The sequence below is a fragment of the Monodon monoceros genome, unplaced genomic scaffold (genome assembly GCF_005190385.1).
Source record: "Monodon monoceros isolate NGI ecotype Baffin Bay Population unplaced genomic scaffold, NGI_Narwhal_1 Super_Scaffold_19, whole genome shotgun sequence".
NCBI classification, from domain to species: Eukaryota; Metazoa; Chordata; class Mammalia; order Artiodactyla; family Monodontidae; genus Monodon; species Monodon monoceros.
The window spans coordinates 62,557,259-62,583,130 of NW_021703775.1; the positions used below are offsets into that span (position 1 = coordinate 62,557,259).

The 25,872-nt window shown below is 39.4% G+C and overlaps 1 protein-coding gene across 1 annotated transcript in view; it reads right to left on the minus strand.

Moving 5' to 3' along the window:
- TTC27 (tetratricopeptide repeat domain 27) overlaps positions 1-25,872 on the minus strand; it is a 185,453-nt gene that overhangs the window by 150,165 nt on the left and 9,416 nt on the right. The window contains exons 4-5 of the mRNA XM_029232289.1: positions 23,785-23,925; positions 18,904-19,006 (exon numbers count right to left, since the gene is read on the minus strand). Of these exons, the coding sequence (XP_029088122.1) occupies positions 18,904-19,006; positions 23,785-23,925 (244 nt within the window). The remainder of the gene's footprint in view (positions 1-18,903; positions 19,007-23,784; positions 23,926-25,872) is intronic.

The following is a 25,872-nucleotide window of genomic DNA, read 5'->3' on the forward strand; positions in this document are numbered from 1 at the left end:
ACATTTCATATAAATGAAATCATATACTATGTAGTCTTTCATAACTGGCTTCTATAACTTAGTATGATGTTTTCAAGGCTCACTTGTGTTGTAGTATGTATCAGCACTTCATTTCTGTTTATGGCTAAATAGTACTACAATGGAATCCATTGTATGGATATACAATATTTTGTTTATCCATATATCACTTGATGGACACTTCCATCTTTTAGTTATTACAAATAAAGCTGCTATAAACATTCATATACAAGGTTTTGTATGGACCTAACGTTTTCATTTCTCGTGGGTATATATACCTAGGAGTTGAACTGCTGGATCAGATGGTGATTCTGTACTTAACTGTTTAAGAAACTGCCAAACTGTCTTCCAAAATGGCTATATCCCATTTTACATTTCCACCAGCAGTGTTCCAATTTTTCCACGTCCTCAACAATACTTGTTATTATCTCACTTTTTTTATTATAGCCAGTCGTAGGAGTGTGAACTTACATCTCACCATGGTCTTGATTCTCACTGCCCTAATGGCTAATGATATCGAACTTTTTTTTTTTTTTTTTTTCCTGCGGTACGCGGGCCTCTCACTGTTGTGGCCTCTCTCGTTGCGGAGCACAGGCTCCGGACACACAGGCTCAGCGGCCATGGCTCACGGGCCCAGCCGCTCCGCGGCACATGGGATCTTCCTGGCCCGGGGCACAAACCTGTGTCCCCTGCATCGGCAGGCAGACTCTCAACCACTGCGCCACCAGGGAAGCCCGATATCGAACATTCTTTCATGTACTTATGTCTTCTCTAGATAAACATCTGCTTAGATCCTTTGCCCATTTTTAATTGGGTCTTTTTTTTTTATAATTGGGTTGTCAGAGTTCTTTATATATTCCAGATACAAGTCCCTTATAATATATATGATTTGCAAATATATTCTCCATTCTATGGCTTGTCTTTTCACTTTCTTGATAGTGTCCTTTGAAACCCAAAAGTTTTTTAAATTTTGATGAAGTCCAACGTATCTATTTTTTCTTTTGTTGTTCATGCTTTTCGTGTCATATTTAAGAATCTGTTGCCAAATCTAAGGTCATAAAGATTTACCCCTATATTTTCTCCTAAGAGTCTTATAGTTTTAGCCCTTTCATTTAGGTCTCTAATCCACTTAAATTTAACTTTTGTAGACAGTATAAGGTAAGGGTCCAATTTCATTCTTTTGCATGTGGTTACCCACTTGTCCCAGTTGAAAAGACTACTTTTTCTCCATTGAAACATTTTATATGTAAAGTAAAACAAGTAATTACATTAATATTGTTAGAAACAAGATCTCCAGTTTAAGAAAAAGATATAAATACCATTATAAACACTTTGTAAGGTTAAATTTTAATTGGAGCTCTTTGGTCAGGGTCAGGGACTTAACAGGCATGTTTTCTGGGGCCTGGTCTAAATGGGGATTCAACCAGCGTGTTTGCCAAGAACAAAGTCTCAACAAGGGCCTCAGCTGGGTGCTTGCCCTAAGTTTGAGACATGACTTATGTGTTCCTAAAACCAGGACTGGTGACTTGACCAAAGACTCAGCCAGCATGTTTGCAAGGTCCAGGGCTCACCTGGAGAGTCTGCTGGGGCTGGGGATCAGTCAGAGACTAGAGCAATATGTTTGTGGGGCTGGGGTCTCAACTGGTGTGCTCAACAGGGCCAGGGACTTAACCAACATTCAACAGAGCCAGGTCAAGGATTAAGCTGTGTGTTCCCCAAGGTCAGAGCCAAGGGAGCAGCCTGCACAGTAGAGGTATGGCTGGGAAGACTGTACAAGTACTCATATTGAGGTTAAAGGGAGCCTGGTTTTTCACTATCAAAGAAAAGAGTTAGAAATTTGGAAGAGAGAAGACTAAAATAAGCCCTGTGATATTGGATTGGAATTGGAGATTATGTAAATTCGTGGTTTTTAATACAAAGATAAATATAGAAATAGATACAGATGTGTACATGTACTTATATATACATATACACATACTTTCCAGCTATGTCTGTTGAAAGGCTTTAAAAGGAATCAGAGCTCCTTGGAGAAATTACTGATTCCAGGGCCAGAGCAAATAAGGCTAAAGCATCTTCTTATGTCAGAAAATAAAGAAGTGCCCAAAGATATGTTGAAAGGGCACAGAAGCCAATTTCAACAAGCTCCAACTGGCCAAATCTGGGACAATTTGAGCATCAAAACAATTATAGTAACAATTATAATCTACTGAATAAATTAGGAATCTGTGACCACATACCAGTATCAATATATAAATGCATAAATTCAAAGTTTAGTGAGGAATAGGAGACTTACATGGTCTCTAAGTACATCACCATAAAACAGCAATTAATTATAAAGAGTAACAGCCAAAAACTGGAAGCAATCCAAATTTCCATCAACAGATGAAAGGATAAACAAACTGCGGTATTCCCATACAATGGAACACTACTCAAAAATTAAAACAAAATGACCTACCGGATGAATCAAAATAATTATGCTGAGTCAAAGAAGCCAGGCCACAAAAAAAAAAAAAATAAGAGTACAGACTGTATGAATCAACTTTTATAAAATTCAACAAAATGCAAACTAATATATAGCTATAGAAAGCAGATCAGTGGTGGCCTGAAGAGGCTGAAGGAGAGATCAGGAAGGGTGAGAGGACAGGGCTCCCGAGAAGCACAAGGAAGCTTTTGGGAGCAAAGTATATGTTCATTATCTCAATTGTGGTGATGGTTTCATGGGTGTAAACATATGTCCAAACTTTACAAATTATACATTTTAAGTATGACAGGTGTACTGCATGTCAATTTTATCTCAATAAAGCTGTTTCAAAAATTAAAAATTATAAAGAGAAAATGGATAATTCTGTAGTGAAGAAGACTGACAAATACCACCTTAGTCGAGTGAACAAAGTTAGTATCACCAGTAATGGAACCAACTGAAATCGTGCACCATCTGATAGGATGCAATGACAGTAACACAGCATGATTTCTGTGACAGACCTAGACTGAAAGAGACTAAAGGGATATGACAACTAAATGTAACACTTGATTCTGGACTGGGTCCTTGTGCTTTTTAGGACGTTTTAGGGACAACTGGCAAATCCTGAATGGCAGTAATTAAATATTTGTATTGTATCGATGATAATTTCCTAATACTGATTGTTGTATTGTGGTTGTATAGGAAAATTCCTTCATAGAAAAACACCCTAAACTATGGAGGAGTGATAGGCCATCAATTCAGCAACTTATTCTTAAATGGTTTCAGAGGGGAAAAAAAAGTTCTTTGTACTATACTTGCAACTTTTCTAGAGGTTTATGTTTCAAGAAAATTTTTTTAAGTCCAAAATATTAGCAACTAATAAAGAAAAATAATTAAGAACATATCTGGCCTTTCCTACATAAACCAAATTTTAAGGTTTTCACAGAGCCCTGGTTGATGAGGATGAGTTCTTTACAAAAGAATTCTAGATATGGTACTTAAGATTAATAGAGACAGATTGCACTTTCAGAGCCAAATGTAGCCTGGGTTGCCTCAGTAACATGCCAACCAAATGGAAACTTCATAAGATCCTCAATAGTTGGATGGAGGGTATCCATCCTAAGTCATGAAAACCAGGGAGGCACACAGCCATAGGAAAGTGACAGCTAATTTCAATTCATTTCTTAAAAAAAACAAACAAAAATCCTCTTCTCCCCAACTTCCATACTTTCCAAGCTTGTTTCCTACATTGCCCTCTCTGATTCTTCTTCCATCCCACAATTCTAATCAATATCTACTGAAATATTATATATGCTTACAATTGTGCTATATCCTACAGCACAGTTTAAGCCCTACTCTCCGCAAAAAAGAAGATGGGGGAAGAAGCACTAGGAAGAGAAGACACATAATCATTATTCAGCACACAGTTAATTTGATTTGAAATTGGACGGTACTGACCATAAATACCAAAGGGGGGCGGAATTCATAAAGCTGGGATAGTTGAACAAACCTTGTCAGAAGGGCTGGGCCTTAAAAGATGGGTAGAATTTGGCTATAACTCCACCTCTAGACTGTAAGGGTCACAGCAGTGTCTTGTTCACTGCTGTTTAAGTCTAGCACTTGTCATAGTTGGTGTTTAATAAATATCCTAGGAGTGAACAAATATTTAAAAACCCTTTGACGGCTGTCACCAACAAGATAGAAATCCAATTTCCTATCCATCTAGCTCCTGTCAACCTGTTTCAACCTCATAACCTGACACACAACTCCTAACATCGCTCCAACCATTCCAAACTACCGGAATCCCCAAATGCACAGAGATGTTTCAAGTCTATGTGCCTCTCTTTGTACATATTATATGTCATTTCCAACTTCACCTAATAAATTCTTACTCATTCTTCAAGAATCAGTTCAAGCATTTAGCCACTTTGTAAAGCCTTCTCTGGTCTCTCAAGTTTAGACTAATCATATCTTTTCATTCATTCCTTCCTCTTTCTTTTTTAATTGAAATATAGTTGATGTACAATATTTTGTCATTTTCAAGTGTACTACATAGGGATTTCACATTTGTATACATTATGAAATGATCACCACCGTAAGTCTAATAACCATCTGTCCCCATACAAAGTTATTACAATATTACTGACCCATTTCTTATGCTGTATATTAAGTCTCCAAGGCTTATTTATTTTATAAATAGAGGTTTGTACCTCTTAATCCCCTTTACCTACTTTGCCCCTCCCACCTTTCTCCCCTCTGGCAACCACTGTATCTATGAGTTGGTTTTCATTGTTGTGTTTCTTTGTTTTGTGTTTTGGATCCCACATATAAGTAAGATCACACAATTTTTGTCTTTCTCTGACTTAACTTCACTTAGCATGATACCCTCAAGGTCCATCCATGTTGTCACAAATAGCAAGGTTTCTTTCTTTCTTTTTTTTTTTTTTAATGGCTGCCATCCCCTCCTCTTTTCTTCTACTTGTGAAACAGGAGGGAAGGGGGCAGGGCACAACCACTGAAAGAATGAGGGCATAACATGAACTGATTAGAACCAAGGAGACCTTCAAGATGGAGGAAGGGTAAGACGTGGAGATCACCTTCCTCCACACAAATACATCAGAAATACATCTACATGTGGAACAGCTCCTACAGAACACCTACTGAATGCTGGCAGAAGACCTCAGACTTCCCAAAAGGCAAGAAACTCCCCACGTCCCTGGGTAGGGCAAAAGAAAAAAGAATAAACACAGACAAAAGGATAGGGATGGGACCTGCACCAGTGGGAGGGAGCTGTGAAGGAGGAACAGTTTCCACACACTAGGAAGCCCCTTTGCGGGCGGAGACTGTGGGTGGCGGAGTGGGGAAGCTTCGGAGCCACAGAGGAGAGCGCAGCAACAGGGGTGCACAGGGCAAAGCTGAGAGATTCCCGCACAGAGGATCGATGCCGACCAGCACTCACCAGCCCGAGAGGCTTGTCTGCTCACCCGCCAGGGCGGGCGGGGCTAGGAGCTGAGTCTCGGGCTTCAGAAGTCAGATCCCAGGGAGAGGACTGGGGTTGGCAGCATGAACACAGCCTGAAGGGTGCTAGTGCGCCAAAGCTAGCCAGAAGGGAGTCCGGGGAAAAGTCTGGACCTGCCTAAGAGGCAAGAGACTTTTTCCTGCCTCTTTGTTTCCTGGTGCGCGAGGAGAGGGGATTCAGGGCACCGCCTAAACAAGCTCCAGAGACAGGCGCGAGCTGCGTCTATCAACGCAGACCCCAGAGATGTGCATGAAACACAAAGGCTGCTGCTGCTGCCACCAAGAAGCCTGTGTGCGAGCACAGGTCACTATCCACACCTCCCCTCCCGGGAACCAGTGCAGCACGCCACTGCCGGGGTCCCATGATCCAGGGACAACTTCCCCAGGAGAATGCACAGCACGCCTCGGTCTGTTGCAACATCATGCTGCCTCTGCTGTTGCAGGCTCAACCCGCATTCTGTACCCTCCCTCCCCCCGGCCTGAGTGAGCCAGAGCCCCCGAATCAGCTGCTCCTTTAACCCCGTCCTGCCTGAGCGGGGAACGGGTGCCTAAACGTGACCTACAGGCAGAGGAAGGGCCAAATCTAAAGCTGAACCCCAGGAGCTGTGCGAAAAAATCAGAGAAACAGGTATCTATCCCAGCACCCTCAGGAGCAGTGGATTAAATCTCAACAATCAACTTGATGTACCCTGCATCTGTGGAATACCTGAATAGACAACAAATCATCCCAAATTGAGGCGGTGGACTTTGGGAACAACGATATATATATATTTTTCCTTTTTCTCTTTTTGTGAGTGTGTATGTGTACACTTCTGTGTGTGACTTTTTCTGTATAGCTTTGCTTTTACCATTTGCCCAGGGTTCTCTCTGTCTGTTTTGGTTTATTTTAGTATAGCTTTTAGCACTTGTTATCATTGGTTGATTTTTTTTTGGTTTGGTTGCTCTCTTCTTTCTTTTATTACTTTTTAATATTTTAATTTTTAATAATTATTTTTTATTTTAATAACTTTATTTATTTTTTTTCTTTCTTTTTTTCTCCCTTTTATTCTGAGCCATGTGGATGACAGGGTCTTAGTGCTCCGACCGGGTGTCAGGTCCATGCCTCTGAGGTGGGAGAGCCGAGTTCAGGACACTGGTCCACAAGAGACCTCCCAGCTCCATGTAATATCAAACGGCAAAAGTCTCCCGGAGATTTCCATGTCAATGCCAACACCCAGCTCCACTCAACAACCAGCAAGCTACAGTGCTGGACACCCTATGCCAAACAACTAGCAACACAGAAACACAAGCCCAACCACTAGCAGAGAGGCTGCCTAAAATCATAATAAGGGCACAGACAACCCAAAACACACCAACGGACATGGTCCTGCCCACCAAAAAGACAAGATCCAGCCTCATCCACCAGAACACAGGCACAAGTCCCCTCCACCAGGAAGCCCTACACAACCCACTGAACCAATCTTAGCCACTGGGGACAGACACCAAAAACAACGGGAACTACAAACCCGCATCTTGTGAAAAGGACACCCCAAACACAGTAAGTTAAGCAAAATGAGAAGACAGGGAAACACACAACAGATAAAGGAGCAAGGTAAAAACCCACCAGACCAAATAAATGAAGAGGAAATAGGCAGTCTACCTGAAAAAGAATTCAGAGTAATGATAGTAAAGATCATCTAAAATCTTGGAAACAGAATGAAGAAAATACAGAAACGTTTAACAATGACCTAGAAGAACTAAAGCGCAAACAAACAATGATGAACAGCACAATCAATGAAATTAAAAATTCTCTAGAAGGAATCAACAGCAGAATAACTGAGGCAGAAAAACGGGTAAGTGACCTGGAAGATAAAATAGTGGAAATAACAACTGCAGAGCAGAATAAAGAAAAAAAGAATGAAAAGAATTGAGGACAGTCTCAGAGACCTCTGGGACAACATTAAACACACCAACATTCGAATTATAGGGGTCCCAGAAGAAGAAGAGAAAAAGAAGGGACTGAGAAAATATTTGAAGAGATTATAGTTGAAAACTTCCCTAATATGGGAAAGGAAATAGTTGATCAACTCCAGGAAGCACAGAGAGTCCCATACAGGATTAATCCAAGGAGAAACACGCCAAGACACATATTAATCAAACTATCAAAAATTAAATAAAAACAAAAAATATTAAAAAGCAGCAAGGGAAAAACAGCACAAGGGAATCCCCATAAGGTTAATAGCTGATCTTTCAGCAGAAACTCTGCAAGCCAGAAGGGAGTGCCAGGACATATTTAAAGTGATGAAAGGGAAGAAACTACAACCAAGATTACTCTACCCAGCAAGGATCTCATTCAGATTCGACGGACAAAATTGAAACCTTTACAGACAAGCAAAAGCTAAGAGAATTCAGCACCACCAAACCAGCTTTACAACAAATGCTAAAGGAACTTCTCTAGGCAGGACACACAAGAGAAGGAAAAGACCTACGATAACAAACCCCAAACAATTAAGAATACAGTAATAGGAACATACATATCGAAAATTACCTTAAATGTAAATGGATTAAATGCACCAACCAAAAGGCACAGACTGGCTGAATGGATACAAAAACAAGACCGCATATATGCTGTCTACAAGAGACCAACGTCAGACCTAGGGACACATACAGACTGAAAGTGAGGGGATGGAAAAAGATATTCCATGCAAATGGAAATCAAAAGAAAGCTGGAGTAGCAATTCTCATATCAGACAAAATACACTTTAAAATAAAGATTATTACAAGAGACAAAGAAGGACACCACATAATGATCAAGAGATCAATCCAAGAAGAAAATATAACAATTGTAAATATTTATGCACCCAACAGAGGAGACCCGCAACACATAAGGCAAATGCTAACAGCCATAAAAGGGGAAACTGACAGTAACACAATCATAGTAGGGGACTTTAACACCCCACTTTCACCAATGGACATATCATCCAAAATGAAAATAAATAAGGAAACACAAGCTTTCAATGATACATTAAACAAGATGGACTTCACTGATATTTATAAGACGTTCCAATCAAAAACAACAAAATACACTTTCTTCTCAAGTGCGCATGGAACATTCTCCAGGGCAGATCATATCTTGGATCACAAATCAAGCCTTGGTATATTTAAGAAAACTGAAATCATATCAAGTATCTTTTCCGACCACAATGCTATGAGACTAGATATGAATTACAGGAAACAATCTGTAGAAACTACAAACACATGGAGGCTAAACAATACACTACTTAACAACCAAGAGATCACTGAAGAAATCAAAGGGGAAATCAAAAAATACCTAGAAACAATTTACAATGAAAACACAATGACCCAAAACCTATGGGATGCAGCAAAAGCAGTTCTAAGAGGCAAGTTTATAGCACTACAGTCCCACCTCAAGAAACAAGAAACACCTCAAATAAACAATCTAAGCTTACACCTACAGCAATTAGAGAAATAAGAACAAAAAACCCCAGAGTTAGCAGAAGGAATGAAATCAAAAGATCAGACCAGAAATAAATGAAAAAGAAATGAAGGAAACAATAGCAAAGATCAAAAAAATTAAAAGTTGCTTCTTTGAGAAGATAAACAAAATTGATAAAGCACTGGCCAGACTCATCAAGAAAAAAAGGGAGAAGACTCAAATAAGAAGAATTAGAAATGAAAAAGGAGAAGTAACAACTGACACTGCAGAAATACAAAGGATCATGAGAGATTGCTACAAGCAATTATATGCCAATAAAATGGACAACCTGGAAGAAATGGACAGGGCCTTAGAAAAGCACAACCTTCTGAGACTGAACAAGGAAGAAATAGAAAATATAAACAGACCAATCACAAGCACTGAAATTGAGACTGTGATTAAAAATCTTCCAACAAACATAAGCCCAGGACCAGATGGCTTCAAAGGTGAATTCTATCAAACATTTAGAGAAGAGCTAACACCTATCCTTCTCAAACTCTTCCAAAATATAGCAGAGGGAGGAACACTCCCAAACTCATTCTACGAGACCACCATCCCCCTGATGCCAAAACCAGACAAAGATGTCACAAAGAAAGAAAACTACAGGCCAATATCACTGATGACCACAGATGCAAAAATCCTTAACAAAATACTAGCAAACAGGGCTTCCACAGTGGCGCAGTGGTTCAGAGTCTGCCTACTGATGCAGGGGACACAGGTTCGTACCCTGGTAAGGAAGGATCCCACATGCCGCAGAGCGGCTGGGCCTGAGCCATGGCCGCTGAGTCTGTGCATCTGGAGCCTGTGCTCCGCGGCGGGAGAGGCCACAGCAGTGGGAGGCCCGCATACTGCAAAAAAATAATAATAATAATGATACTAGCAAACAGAATCCAGCAGCACATTAAAAGGATCATACAACATGATCAAGTGGGGCTTATCCCACGAATGCAAGGATTCTTCAATATATGCAAATCAATCAATGTGATACACCATATTAACAAACTGAAGGATAAAACCATATGATCATCTCAATAGATGCAGAAAAAGCTTTTGACAAAATTCAACACCCATTTATGATAAAAACTCTCCAGAAAGTACGCCTAGAGGGAACTTAACTCAACATAATAAAGGCCATTTATGACAAGCCCACAGCCAACATCATCCTCAACTGTGAAAAACTGAAACCATTTCCACTCAGATCAGGAACAAGACAAGGTTGCCCACTCTCACCACTATTATTCAACATTGTTTTGGAAGTTTTAGCCACAGCAATCAGAGAAGAAAAAGAAATAAAGTGAATCCAAATCGGAAAACAAGTAAAGCTGCCACTGTCTGCAGACAACATGATACTATACATAGAGAATCCTAAAGATGCTACCAGAAAACTACTAGAGCTAATCAATGAATTTGGTAAGTAGAGGGATACAAAATTAATGCACAGAAATCTCTTGCATTCCTATACACTAATGATGAAAAATCTGAAAGAGAAATTAAGGAAACACTCCCATTTACCACTGTAACAAGAAGAATAAAACACCTAGGAATAAACCTACCTAAGGAGACAAAAGACCTGTATGCAGAAAACTTTAACACAATGATGAAAGAAATTAAAGATGATACAAACAGATGGAGAGAAGTACCATGTTCTTGGATTGGAAGAATCAACATTGTGAAAATGAGTATACTACCCAAAGCAATTTAGATTCAATGCAATTCCTATCAAACTACCACTGGCATTTTCCACAGAGCTAGAACAAAAAATTGCACAATTTTTATGGAAACACAAAAGGCCCCGAATAGCCAAAGCAATCTCCTGAAAGAAAAAAGGAGCTGGAGGCATCAGGCTCCCTGACTTCAGACTATAGTACAAAGCTATGGTAATCAAGACAGTATGGTACTGGCACAAAAACAGAAATGTAGGTCAATGGAACAGGATAGAAAGCCCAGAGATAAACCCACGCACATATGGTCACCTTATTTTTGATAAAGAAGGGAAGAATATACAATGGAGAAAAGACAGCCTCTTCAATAAGTGGTGCTGGGAAAACTGGACAGCTACATGTAAAAGAATGAAATTAGAACTCTCCCTAACACCACACACACAAAAAATCTCAACATGGATGAAAGACCTAAATGTAAGGCCAGACACTATAAAACTCTTAGAGGAAAACATAGGCGGAACACTCTATGACATAAATCACAGCAAGATCCTTTTTGACCCACCTCCTAGAGAAATGGAAATAAAAACAAAAATAGACATATTGAAACTTAAACGGTTTTGCACAGCAAAGGAAACTATAAACAAGACAAAAAGACAACCCTCAGAATGGGAGAAAATATTTGCAAATGAAGCAACTGACAAAGGATTAATCTCCAAAATTTACAAGCAGCTCATGCAGCTCAATATCAAAAGACAAACAACCCAATCGAAAAATGGGCAGAAGACCTACATAGACATTTCTCCAAAGAAGATATACAGATTGCCAACAAACCCGTGAAAGAATGCTCAACATCACTAATTATTAGAGAAATGCAAATCAAAACTACAATGAGATATCACCTCACACCAGTCAGAATGGCCACCATCAAAATACCTACAAACACTAAATGCTGGAGAAGGTGTGGAGAAAAGGGAACCCTTTGCACTGTTGGTGGGAATGTAAATTGATACAGCCACTATGGAGAACAGTGTGGAGGTTCCTTAAAAAACTACAAAACCATATGACCCAGCAATCCCACTACTGGGCATATAGCCTGAGAAAACCATAATTCAAAAAGAGTCATGTACCACAATATTCATTGCAGCTCTATTTACAATAGCCAGGACATGGAAGCAACCTAAGTGTCCATCAACAGATGAATGGATAAAGAATATGTGGCACATATATACAATGGAATATTACTCAGCCATAAAAAGAAAGGAAATTGAGTTATTTGTAGTGAGGTAGATGGACCTAGAGTCTGTCATACAGAGTGAAGTAAGTCAGAAAGAGAAAAACAAATACCGTTTGCTAACACATATATATGGAATCTAAAAAAAACAAAAAATGGTTATGAAGAGCCTAGGGGAAGGACGAGAATAAAGACACAGTCCTACTAGGGAATGGACTTGAGGACACAGGGAAGGAGGGGGAAGGGTAAGCTGAGAGAAAGTGAGAGAGTGGCATGGATATATGTACACTACCAAACGTAAGGTAGATAGCTAGTGGGAAGCAGCCGCATAGCACAGGGAGATCAGCTCTGTGCTTTGTGACCACCTAGAGGGGTGGGATAGGGAGGGTGGGAGGGAGGGAGACGCAAGAGGGAAGAGATATGGGGATATATGTATAGCTGATTCACTTTGTTATAAAGCAGAAACTAACACACCATTGTAAAGCAATTATACTCCAATAAAGATGTTAAAAAAAAAAACTGATTAGAACCAAATGGGCCCAAGATGGCGTACAAGTCAACTTCCACTAGACCTTGAGCCTCAGTATATGCTCACTGTAACACATCAGCAAGCTAAATGACACACCCACAGGCGCCATGACAGTTCTAAGACAGACCATAAGGATCAAAAAGTAGGCAGTGGCCCAATTCCTGGAAATCCCCACCCCTTCCCAAAATAGCTGGAATACTCCTTCCACTCTTTAGCCTATGAAATTACCCACCCCTATAAAAACTCACAACCCCATACCCTGGTACCACTCTCGCCTTCTGAGATGGCCCACACTCTGTCTGTGGAGTGTGTTTCCCTCTAAATAAATCCACTTCTTACCTATCACTTTGTCTCTCACTGAATTCTTTCTGCAATGAGACATCAAGAACCTGAGCTTCATTAAGTCCTGAAACCAAGTGTGTGACCTCAGTTGGAGGTATCACCTGTCCGTTTTGTCCCGGTTCGAGTGCCAGCCACCTGGGTTCGAGTTCCCAATCAGGGTTTTGGCTGGGTTCAATTCCCGGCTGCGTGGGTTCAAGTCCCAATCTGAGGTGCACGGTTTCACTTGCATTTTATTCCCTAACCCACTGAGTTCACTGATATCCCTAGCAACTACCACAGTGACTGGAACTCAGCAATCATTCCAAAAAAATTTTTTAATTAAATATCAAGTTGGGCAGGAAATAGAAAGTCAAAAAGAAAACTGGGAATGATTAAAGATTTTCCTAATTTAAAAATGACATGATGAAATTGGTATTTTTAAAAAAAATCCAGCACTACTGTACAGGCAGAAGAAAGGAAGGCCAAGAAAGAGCCTACAAGTCAGGTGCAACCCTTCAGACACAAAGTGATGGTGATAACAGCCTTAAGGAACTGCAAGGCTGGTCACACAGAAAGAAGGATAGACCTACCCTGAAATTCTGTTGCTCAATAGGAGCACCGTCCAATGAAAGTTTCTGTAACGATGTAAATACTCCACAGCTGCACTGTCCAAAATGGTAGCCATTTACCACAGGTGGCTTCTGAGCACTTGAAATGGGGCTAGAGAAACCGAATTCTTTATTTCATTTCTTTTATTTTAATTAGCCACATGCGGCTAGTGCCTACTGTATTGGACAGCACGGCTCTAGCTAGCTAGCAAGTGAAAGACTAGCAGGTTTTTTTATTTACTAAAAGGAAGCACTTTGTAGCAATTACAGTTCCCAACAATGGAATGAGCTCCTTCTCAAGGTCATCTCAGAAAGCCCAATGAAAAAGGAAATAACATTTTTTTTTTTTTTTTTTTTGCAGTACGCAGGCCTCTCACTGTTGCGGCCTCTCCCATTGCAGAGCACAGGCTCTGGACGTGCAGGCTCAGCAGCCATGACTCACGGGCCCAGCTGCTCCGCGGCATGTGGGATCTTCCCGGACCGGGGCACGAACCCGTGTCCCCTGCATCGGCAGGCGGACTCTCAACCACTGTGCCACCAGGGAAGCCTGGAAATAACATTTTTGGACACAATCTTCCAACAGATCCCAGCATTAGGATGGGTGGGAAGCTGGCCTACAAAGAATCACATTATTTTACACCTAGTAAGGACTTAAAGACCATTTTTACGCAGAAGAAAACTCTTGGTTTGGAAGTCAGACGAGCTCCCTGAAGCACACAGCATGTCAGTGACAGAACAGAAACTGAAAGTCAGATCTTAAAACTCTAGGTTCTGTTAATTATCTTGATTGTGATAATTTCACAAGTATATACATATGTAAAATATCACCAACTGTACACCTTAAATATGAGTCTTACTGCAGGTTAATTATACTTCAAAACCATTGCAAAAACAAAAGCACACAAATCCACTGCTACACCTTCCTATATCAAGTCTTCAGTTCTATCTCATAGAGTTGTTGCAAGGAATAAGGCAGTTAACATATTTAAAGACTTAGAACAGTACTTGGTGTGGAGTAAGAACTACTGAAATGTAAACTGCATTATTATTATTAGATGTTAGAATTCTGCCCTACTGACCAGTTTGGAGAAAAGTAATGGAAAGAAGAGTAAACAGATTTGGAGTCAGAAACTCCAGATCATAGTTCTGGTTCTTGGAGAATCTGAGACTCAATTCTTTGTAAAATGAGTTAGCTGGACAAGATAATCTCTAAAGGGCCTTTCCAAACTAAAGATTTCAGACATGGACTAGGATAACAGTTGTAGGAATGGAAAAGAAGGATGGATATGGAACTCTTAGAGATGAACTGATAAGATTTAAGAACTGGCTAGATACGAGGAATGATGGAAAACAACGAGTCAACCGTGAACACAAAGTTTTAAGCTTTGGATAACTCAAGTTTAAATAGAAAGAGGAGCATATTGACCCAACAGACATATATTTACTATTTTAATAAATCAGTAGGTTCTCCATGGAAATGAATATTCATGACCTTCTGGATCAAAATGTCAACCAGCATACATTTAATATATTTAGCATATATTTAAAATGTATGCTAAAACCAAAATCTCTTCTCATGAGATTATTGAAAGCTATGTTAAAATGAAATCCCTATGGATTCATATGGATAATTATAATTAGATAATTATACTTAGTATATTTAAAGACATCCATCCCAAAGTATCAAATTTATCTTTAAAAATCGATACATTCATCAGTCATCAAGAAACTAATCTCTTGACGAACTCTTTCTATGTGGAAACAATCTAAGCCTTGAGTCACAGAGCAGCTGCCTGTAAATGTTACAGTGGAATCTCGGACAAAGCGTTTTAGCCTGTTTTCTCTTAGACATAAGCTCACCTTCAAATACCTAAACCTCAATATTACATCTCATGCACTATACGGAACACGTTTTCAGTATCAGATCCCACAATAAATGATTGTGTGCCCTTAAGCAGCCTTCAGAGAATCACGGTTTCATCAGTATGACATCCAAAAGAGGATCTCAGAGTGTGCTGAGGATCAGACTTTTCAAGATTCTAACTCACTCCTTTCAGAGATGTGATCAGTCCAGCAAAGTTATGCTGACATTCTGATGGGTTATATTCCACTACATTGTACTGATGCAACATTCCTGGACAAAAATATAAAGATCTCAGTTGCTTATGTTTCATAGACTGAAGCAAAAAAAAAATCTTGCCAACTTTTTGATGATCCTTCAAGGGCAACATTTCAAATATAATATTCTTCTCTGGACACTGAACAATATTTCAGTTATAACTGACTGTTGGGTCAACATTTGGGTTAAATCCCAGAACATTTTTTTAAATAAAATTGTTTATGAAATGTTGCAGTTTAAGACTATGTGCACACTTAGACATAGCCAAAATGGACCAATTTACGAGAAGATAAAAAATGTCGTTGATTAGCCTAGAACAGCAACATAAAAAATTCTTAGTTGCAAGGCAAAGCAAATGATATGCTAAAATATACTGCAGGAAAGAACTGAGACCACTTGGGGAATGAGTCACTTAGAGTCATATCTTCCAGATATCTTAGTTAACCCTTTCTGTTGAGGACCTAGTTTTACGTCTTAGAATTCTCTCTAAGAAGAGAATGGTTCCTATCATTCATATGGTTCCTACCTTTGAAAATGGTACATAAAAAAGGTATTTTTTTTCTTTTCTTAATAATTAAGGGTCATCATTAAGAACATTAGTCACTGAGATGTGGTAAAGATGCAGACATAAATGCAGATTTATATATATTATATGGGATAAAGGGAAGAGATGGAGCTTTCCCTCTGGCAACTGCACCAAACTTGATTTCCTTTACAAAAAGAGAAATAAAAACTCCCAGTGACACCTTGTTTTTTTGTTCATTTACCGATTTTCCATAAAAGTATAATGAAGCATACGAAACTGTATAATATGCTACACAGTATAATGTAATAACCTTTTACAAAATTAAACAGTGGGCTGAATCCTGATGCCATCTTCTTCCAAACGCTTTCACTATCCTCAGGAAAAATCAACTTTTTTCCCCATTAATATCAGTAAAGTTCAACTCATCTCTGACTTTCAAAACTTTACCAGTTTTGTGAGCCCCCACTCCTCTGTCTCCCTTGCACTAAGTTTGTTTATGGAACGTATCTCACTTCATTTTAAAAATATGAAATGGCATGAATGCGGGAAGACTTAGTCTATACAGTTTTCATTTTACTAAAAATAGAAAGAGGACAATGACGTCTGCTAAACTGGGCATCAGGTCTTAATTTTCTCCAAGTCCAACTTCATATTTCATTTGCAAGAGAACTCCACACTTAGGCAACACTATAATGAGAAGATTCAAGATCCCATAGGGTATCTGGATAGGATCAATTTTCTCATAATTTCTATAACATTTCACTTTTTGAAAAACCTCTGTATAGAAATAAACTCAGATAAAAACTGCTATCAAGATGGAGGACAAATAGAGGGAGTTCTGCAACTTCTCCCCTGAAAAGTGAATGTAGAAAAGGCTCAATAAATGTTAGCTATCACTATTCAACAAATATGCATTAAATATTTATTATTTTCTAGGCATTAAGCAGAAACAAGAAAAAAATCAGCCCTCAAGGCCTTCCCTGGTGGCGAAGTGGTTGAGAGTCTGCCTGCCGATGCAGGGGACACGGGTTCGTGCCCCGGGCTGGGAAGATCCCTCATGCCGCAGAGCGGCTGGGCCCGTGAGCCATGGCCGCCGAGCCTGCGCATCCGGAGCCTGTGCTCCACAACGGGAGAGGCCCGCGGAGAGAGGGGCGCGCCGCACCAAAAAAAAAAAAAAAAAAAAAAAAAAAAACTTATTATAAAAAAAAATCAGCCCTCAGGTTGCTCACAACTTACAGAGGGTTGCTTACAGTCTTAACAAAAATATAGATGGTTCAGCAGCCTAAATTTGCTCATAAAAACCTTTTGTAATCCAAAAGCATTAAACCAAAGACTTTTACAGGAAAAAGAAATACTGTTTTTCAGTTCTGTTACTTCATTGCATCATTGTACATGTAGTGAAATGTCATTGTATAGAAAAGTAAACTGCTTACATTTAATAAAACAATCTGCTAACGTGTCAGGTTTAAATCTCATGGCAGAACAAATATTGTTTAATATATACAAAGTTTAAGCTCAGAATAACTTTTTTTACATGTACAAGTCTGATCTAACATACCCTTGCTTGTTCCACACTCTTACATAACCTAAAATCCTGAACAAATATAAACTAAGTCCAGGTATATAAATAACAATTATACTGACCGAATAATATTTACCTGACATTCTCATTTTGAATCACATATAGATGTTCATTTTATCTAAGATTAGCATATGTGTATGTATTTCTGTCTTAGAACAAAATTGAGAAACTAGTTTCTAGCTTAGTAGTATGTGTTACCGCACAAACTAATGTCCTCTCTAGTGCATTGTGACCTAGCCTGTTACTATACAGATGCACCTTTAAAGGAACCAGACTCCAGAAAGGTACAGCAGCATCTTGCAATTACATATGCCCACACCCACAAGAGCTGTCTTACGCCTTCACGAATGTGCCGCCTCAATCAAGTGCAGATCACTGCTTCTCCACGCAGAGTGATACTAACTACCACCCCCAACACACATACGCACCCACATACATAATGACTTCACACTCTTGTGATGTGAGAGGAATAAGGGCTCTGGAATCAGGCACACTTAATGTCAAATCCCTTCTCTGAAACTCAGAAGTTCATTTCTGAACTCAAGTTTACTTGTGTTCTGTATTCCTTTACTACAAGAGAATTTGTTTTTGTTTGGCAACTTTTGTTAGGAATAATTGTTCCAAAATCCCAGGGAAATCAAGGGTCAAGGTACCCAAGATTTTCCCCCTTCCTCAAAATGTTTTCCTAAAAGACATATGAGGCATCTGCAACAAAGGCATTTACAGGGGTGTGTGGTTTATGATCATTTACTTAATTTTATATTTATATCTAGGCACATTTCTATAGGTACATTATGTACTACAATAAAAAACAATAAAACAAAATGCAAAAATGCCTCTCTACCCACTGTCATCCTCAGTAAAATGTATTTTCTACAAAATGTTTAAAAAAAAGAAAACCTGAATCCTTTCTTCATGTACTCAGTAGGATATAGGATAATTTCCTGTTCTGCATGCACTTTGGCACAATTTACTCCAGTTCAAATTAGTTAAAGATTTTTTTAAATAAAGGGAGTTTACATTTGTTTCTAATGAGGCTTCTTACATTAAAGAACCGAAAAAATATTTAAATACCTTTAGGCAGTTTGTGATAAAATCATGCTGAGCTACATAGAATAAATCACTCTTTTTAAGTAGGTAATATAAATAATAGTGATTGCCTTTTTAAAAATTCAAAGACAAAAAAGAAATCCTATAATCTGACATCCTAATAATTTGTGATACTCCACATCCAGAAAGAATGGAACACAAAAAGTTACCATCTGCTGTCAAACAACAGACGAAAAGAGGAATGTCTCAGCCAAGAAAACAGAATGGAGCTACATGCTTATAGCAAACAACATCCGCGACATACCTTGATCAATACAGTCTTCAGCAAGAGCAAAGAGCTGAGGTGAGCGTTCCTCAAGCAATTGCTGGTGAATATTCACACATCTCAAAGTCCACCATGGCAAGCTCTAGAAAAAGGAAACACCAATGTGTTTATGTTGAATTAAAAGGACCCTTAGGAAAAAAATTTCACATTAATTCAAATCAGTTTTTAGAATTTTTTTACATTTGTGAGATTAAATTTACCCTTCAATAAGCTGCTATGTCTTCAGTAATAATACCAAATCCACTGCCATGTCTTCCACAAGAATAACATCTCTCCTCCATTCTCTCAAAGCCTGTATTTGTAGCCAGTTGGGCTTCCTGATGTCATTTCGAACCTACCATTTCCTTCTTTAAAATGCCTACTGTAATCGTGCTGCTCTGCTGTGACACTCTACCAGCACCATAATCCAATACCAACAATCCTAGGAGGCCTCCCCCAAGAACCTCCTATGGGGTGATTTTTTTCCCTCATCTCAACTTCCAGCACATTGTTTGCACCTCTCTTTGCAGACACACTCCACCGTATTCGTGTATATCATCCTAGCTTTCAATGCTGTCTGCCATCTAGCCAACAAGATGAGGAATCATGTCTTACTCATCTCTGTATCCTCCCTGAAGCAACGTACGCTATGCAAACTACAAGGTAAGATATACCCTGGGTATATCTTCCCAAACTGGGAAGATCTCTTCCACACCCTCTTCCATGAAGCCTTCTCCCACTAGTAGGGCACACACTGGTCTCTCACTTCTCTAAACTTCCACACTGTGCTTAGAAGTTAGCACCACACTGCAGAGCTCTTGTTTTTCAAGTGTGTAGATACCTGGTCCATATATTTTGGAGGGTAGAAACTGCATTTTATACATTGTCTTGACTAATGCACAGGCTGAGAACACAGTAGCTTTTTCTCAGTTCTCTGATGCTTACTCTTACTTTTCAACACATCCTTATTAAACAACAAACAACAACAAGCCAATACAGAAGCATACGCAGTGAAGATGAAAGTCTCTCTTCTGCGGCCTCAGCGTCATTCTCCTCCCCCAGAAAAATCCATGACAAAGGTTTATATTCTTCTAGATCTTCTGCTATGCATGTGTGTGTGTGTGTGTGTGCGTGCGTGCGCACGCATGCAAGTAGTAAGTATTAAATATTTTTGATAGGCTCATTAAATTACCAAGTATGATCATGCATTGAATCATCTAAAGTAATTACAACTATGTTACTCTAAATTATATTGCACAAAGGAGTGAAAAATTAATTTTCCTTTTTTTTTTAAAGCAATACCTACTAATAGGAGATCAAGCTTCATTACCAAAAGCATTTTCTTTTTTACTTGAACTTAATTTCTTCATTTGATTAAGGGGTAAAACTGCTTGCCCCCCTTCTAAACTACACACAAGTGCTCCAACAATCAAAAAATTACCAAAAGCATTTTCTTTTTTACTTGAACTTAATTTCTTCATTTGATTAAGGGGTAAAACTGCTTGCTCCCCTTCTAAACTACACACAAATGCTACAACAATCAAAAAATCACAAATGAATTTTGACCCTCTGACAAAATCTTTTCTAATTATTAATGCTGTTCCCTCAGCCCATCTAAGGAGAGGAAAGGTAGAATTATCTAATAAAGTTTCACATCATTTTTAATTTAATTCCCTGAGGTGCTGTCTCATTTTCATTCTTTTCCTATCACTAGGCTGATGAAGTCAGTCTATATTTCAGTTATCTGTCCCTTATCTGCTGTCAGCAATAAGTGAGTCAGGTCTGGCAGCAGTCTTTCCTTTTCTAGACATGGGAATTTAGATAGATCCAGTCAAAGAGACTGCCCTTTTAAGAAAACATACAACATAAGATGCTCAACTCTTAAAATCAGATCTATAAACCAACTCTTAACCCAAAATCTTCAGATGGGAGAAGGGGGAGTGTGAAACAAAGAAAGAAAGCATAGCCTATTTTTCTACTAGAAAATATAAGTGCCTTTTTCTGTCAGGAATCACTTAATAGACAATTTGAGGCATTAATAAAAAAGAAAACTAGAAGCCTTGCTTTAGATAGTTCCTAGATCCTGTCTCCTGATTATCGCACTTATTACAGAATATTCTGATTGACAAGTCACACTAGTCAATAACCTCCTAGAAGGCAGGGAGCATGAGTGTACTCAAAAGAAACGCAATACATGTTTGCCAACTTAGTCCATTTTATAAATAAGAAAACTGATATTCAGAGAAATTCACTGGCCTAAGGCCACACAGTTGTTAAGTGGCTGAGCCAGACAAACTCTGGTCTGATTCCAAAGCCAAAATTCTTTTTACTCAACACTCACATATTACTAACACTAGTCTATCCACTTCACAGACTAGGGGGTGGGGGAAAATCATCTTCTTTTATAGTTCCACAAAAATAAAACCATAATAAACAACCTGATATGTTCCTTAAGATCCAGCCATTTCAAAATTAATTTAAAAGGTTAAGATTAACTTGGATAAGCATGTCATGCTTCTTTATCATTTTATCTTCATTTCTCAAAGAAATCATTTTTAACATCATCATTTACAGAATAATATATCAAAGACCCAAAGGAAAGAAAACTATAACATTTCAACTGAAAGGCAAGGTTTCAGCACAGAATGATCTTTGCATGGAGATGTACAAGAACATAGGGTTTTGAAACAGAAGTCAAAAGCTGTTTAGCATCTGCCAAGAGACTCAGGTAACTTATCTCTCCAATTCTACATCTGCAACCAGCAGTTCACATATTTACTTGTTCTCCTAAGCTGTTGATACTACATGTATATTTTTACAAACGATGCTTAACGAAGGTACTTGCTGATTAAAGTTTTCCACCAAGAAAACTGTATCACTAACTCATTGACCATTAGTCTCACTAGAAAGAAAATAATGCCATTTAGCAACCTCATGCTTTGATGATACTTCCTTCAGGGCCAAGTACTAGTCAGTCTATAAGATCATTTAACTCATATCAACTTGGGAAAACATTTTTTTATTCAAGCTAACATCACTAAACAAAAAATCAAAGATAAGGTCTTATATCTGCTAGGATATGTTGAAACCCATCTATTAAAAACCCTTCTCTTGGGCTTCCCTAGTGGCGCAGTGGTTGAGAGTCCGCCTGCCAATGCAGGGGACACGGGTTCGTGCCCTGGTCTGGGAAGATCCCACATGCCGCGGAGCGGCTGGGCCCGTGAGCCATGGCCGCTGAGCCTGTGCTCCGCAATGGGAGAGGCCGCAACAGTGAGAGGCCCGTGTACAGCAAAAAAAAAAAAAAAAAAAAAACCTTCTGGTACAACTGATTCCAAATCATCTGTCCTCATGAGAGCTGCTGAAAGAGGCATGATTCCCTTCTTACCTCCTCTTTGTCACAACTTAAATGCGTAGGAAAGTAAGCCCTTATACAGTACAGACCAAGTCCACATTTTGCCCATAGAAATACTGTGTTTCTTCAACTTTTTCAGCCAACACTTGGAAACTGGGAGATCTCACATAAAATTTAGATTTACTATTTCTGGAAATACAAGGTCTGTATGCCCAAGTTGCAACAATCAGGACAGGAGTCAGGAAGCTACAGCCTATGGACCCAAACCAGCCCACCACCTGTTTTCCTATAGCCTAAAACCAAGACTTGTTCTTACATTTTTAAATCATTGCAAAAAAAAAAGAAAGAAAGAAAGAAAGAGAGAAAAATAATATTTTGTGACATGTGAAAAGCATATGAAATGTAAATTTCAGTGTCCATAAATAAAGCTCTATTGGTACACAGTCACACCCATTCACATACGTATCATCTACAGCTGCTTTCACACTACAAGGCAGATTGAATAGTTAGGTGCACAGAGTTGAGCAGTTGTGACGGAGTCTGCACACTGCACAGCTGACAACCTCCACTACACCTCAAGGACTTTCTTCGAATCTCTCATGTGGTTTTCGTCACCTCCTACTGCGTAATAGCTATCTGTATCAGTGCTTTTCTCACTAATTTATATGTGACCTAAAGAAACCATATAACAGGCATTCAACAAATGCTCTACTAAATCCAAGCCAAATATGAAACAAGGTAGGATGTGAGCCAAGAAACAGTAATCAAGAAACAGCTTCCCTGGTGGCACAATGGTTAAGACTCCACCTGCCAATGCACGGGACACAGGTTCGAGCCCTGGTCTGGGAAGATCCCACATGCCGTGGAGCAACTAAGCCCATGCGCCACAACTACTGAGCCTGTGCTCTAGAGCTGCGAGCCACAACTACTGAGTCCGCGTGCCACAACTGCTGAAGGCCACACACCTAGAGCGCGTGCTCTGCAACAAGAGAAGCCACCATAATAAGAAGCCTGCCTGCCACAACTAGAGAAAGCCCGTGTGCAAGCAACAAAGACCCAACGGAGCCAAAAATAAATAAATAAAATAAATAAATTTATTAAAAAAAAATTTCTAGGAGATTTAATAAAAAACAGTAAAAAGTGAAATTAATTTTTTAAAAAAGATCTACTGAAAGTGCTATACTTCTGGCTACTCATTATCCTTACATGAAATTCACAAAAAACTATGAAGGGTGTTTTTAAACCTATTTTTAAGATTCAGAGAATGAACATTTATACACATGCAAATATACACACAACACATATATACAACCCCATTAAAGAGGCTCAACATCTCATTTTATACTAGACGAATCTCATGAGAGGAGACAGTTTTTGCTTATTTTCATCAGATTTTAAAATTAAACACCTAAGAAGACTTAGAAAACAAATATACCAAGACATTTTCAGCATCACAACTAAAGTTTTATGCTAATCGGCACAAAAGTCACACCTGGGTCTGAATCTCCTGGCTCCTTTTCTTCCCTTACCTGAATAGCTGTCAGCCTATGTCTTACATTCACTAGGGAAATTCGTGCTAATAACAGCAGTATAGGCTTCAAGGTCAGGCTGTAGATTGATTCACCGTCTAGAATGAGCAAACTCAGAACGAGTGCATCCAGTCCTTTGACCTGAAAAAAAAAAATTTAAGATGATATAATTTAGCAACATATTAATCGTTATGTGTCTTACAAGAATACATATTTTCCAGGTAATCAGCTGTGAAACACAGGCACTGATCTATTACACAGCAGTTGGCACTGGACGGAGTCCTAACATTACAACTCCAGCCTGCCCTGACAGACAGCTGCCTGCTTGTACTTTAGAGAACAGGGCAATCAAGAAAATGCTACTATATTTTTCTTTAATTTGCTTTTCCCAAGTTGCACACTTTTTTTCAAAATAAATTTTATTTATTTATTTTTGGCTGCACTGGGTCTTCACTGCTGCGCATGGGCTTTCTCTCATTGTGGCAAGCAGGGGCTACTCTTCGTTGCGGTGCACGGGTGCCTTCTCTTGTGGCGGAGCACAGGCTCTAGGCGTGCGGGCTTCAGTAGTTGTGACACACGGGCTCTAGAGTGCAGGCTCAGTAGTTGTGGCGCTTGGGCTTAGTTGCTCCATGGCATGTGGGATCTTCCGGGACCAGGGCTCAAGCCCATGTCCCCTGCATTGGCAGGCAGATTCTTAACCACTGCACCACCAGGGAAGCCCAAGAAAATGCTACTATTGAAGAAGCGTCATGACTTTACAGATTTACTTATAACAAAATAGCTTCTCAATAAAAACCATCCCTATGTGAAAGTATTCATATTAAACACCTACATTTCATATATGCTTCACCAGCTGGCTAATGTCATTACAAACCATTGCTGCTCCATAATTACTATAAAGCCAAAAAACAACAAGGTCTTACATATCAAATGCTGAGTAGGCATACAATCATGGACCAATGTGAACAGCGGCTGCCCAAAAGGGATGCCTCTGAAAAATCTACTTCTTACTGAACAGAGATTTTCTACAACAGACCAAGCACCTGTGTTTTTAAAATGTGGACTGAATCATTTTGACAGTCACCACAAAATCGATAGTAGGAATGCTCAATGTTAGGAACATGGGCTGTAAGTCACAGACACAGGATACGGTCCTTTTTCTGATTATTAATCTGTGGGCATAGGTAATTTTTTTTTTAACTGAAGCCTCTGTTTCATCAGTTATAAAATAAAATAACAGAACCTAAACCTCACGGGGTTCTTGTAAGGATTAAACAATCCAAGTGATCAGTGTCTGGCTCAATGCTTTGTTGAAACATTCAATAAAGGTAAGCAAGTAATAGCTGTGGGTTCATCCTCTGCCTAACTTTCATCACTGCTGAAAAGTGTACTAGAGGAATAAAGACAACGTGAATGACCACCACCAAACCACAAATAAAGCTTACTGCTACCTACACTTAGGGTAGAAGAAATTTTTTTTTAAGTTCAATAATCAAGGAACTATTTAAGTACTGTAACTGCCTCAACTTCAGAAGAAAACAGATACAAAAAAGTTAAGTGCAGTCCAAAATCACACAGAAGTTATCAGCGTTTGAACAGACATTACAGCCCAAGTTTTCCAACTCCCAAACCAGTGTTCTTCCTACCACCTCATGCTGCCTTCCCCTCAGACCTCTCTACCTCTTCCTGCCCCTCAGCAAGCTCCAGGGCTATGCTAAGCATGAGGAAGTCCTCAAGGACAGGGCCAGGATCACTTCTAGACTTCTGACTAGGACAACTGCATGATGGTAGTGTGGGTCACTGAGACACAGACACCAGAAGAAGACCTGGTTTGGAGAAGAACCTCACCATGAGTTCAGTCTTGGACACAATGAGTCTGAGGTACCTTGTGAGACCTCCAAGTAGAGGTACCGAATACACAAGTGAATCTACTGCTTAAGAACTAGAGAGAAGGGCTTCCCTGGGGGTACAGTGGTTAAGAATCCGCCTACCAGTGCAGAGGACACGGGTTCGAGCCCTGGTCCAGGAAGATCCCACATGCCGTACAGCAACTAAGCCCGTGCACCACAACTACTGAGCCTGCGCTCT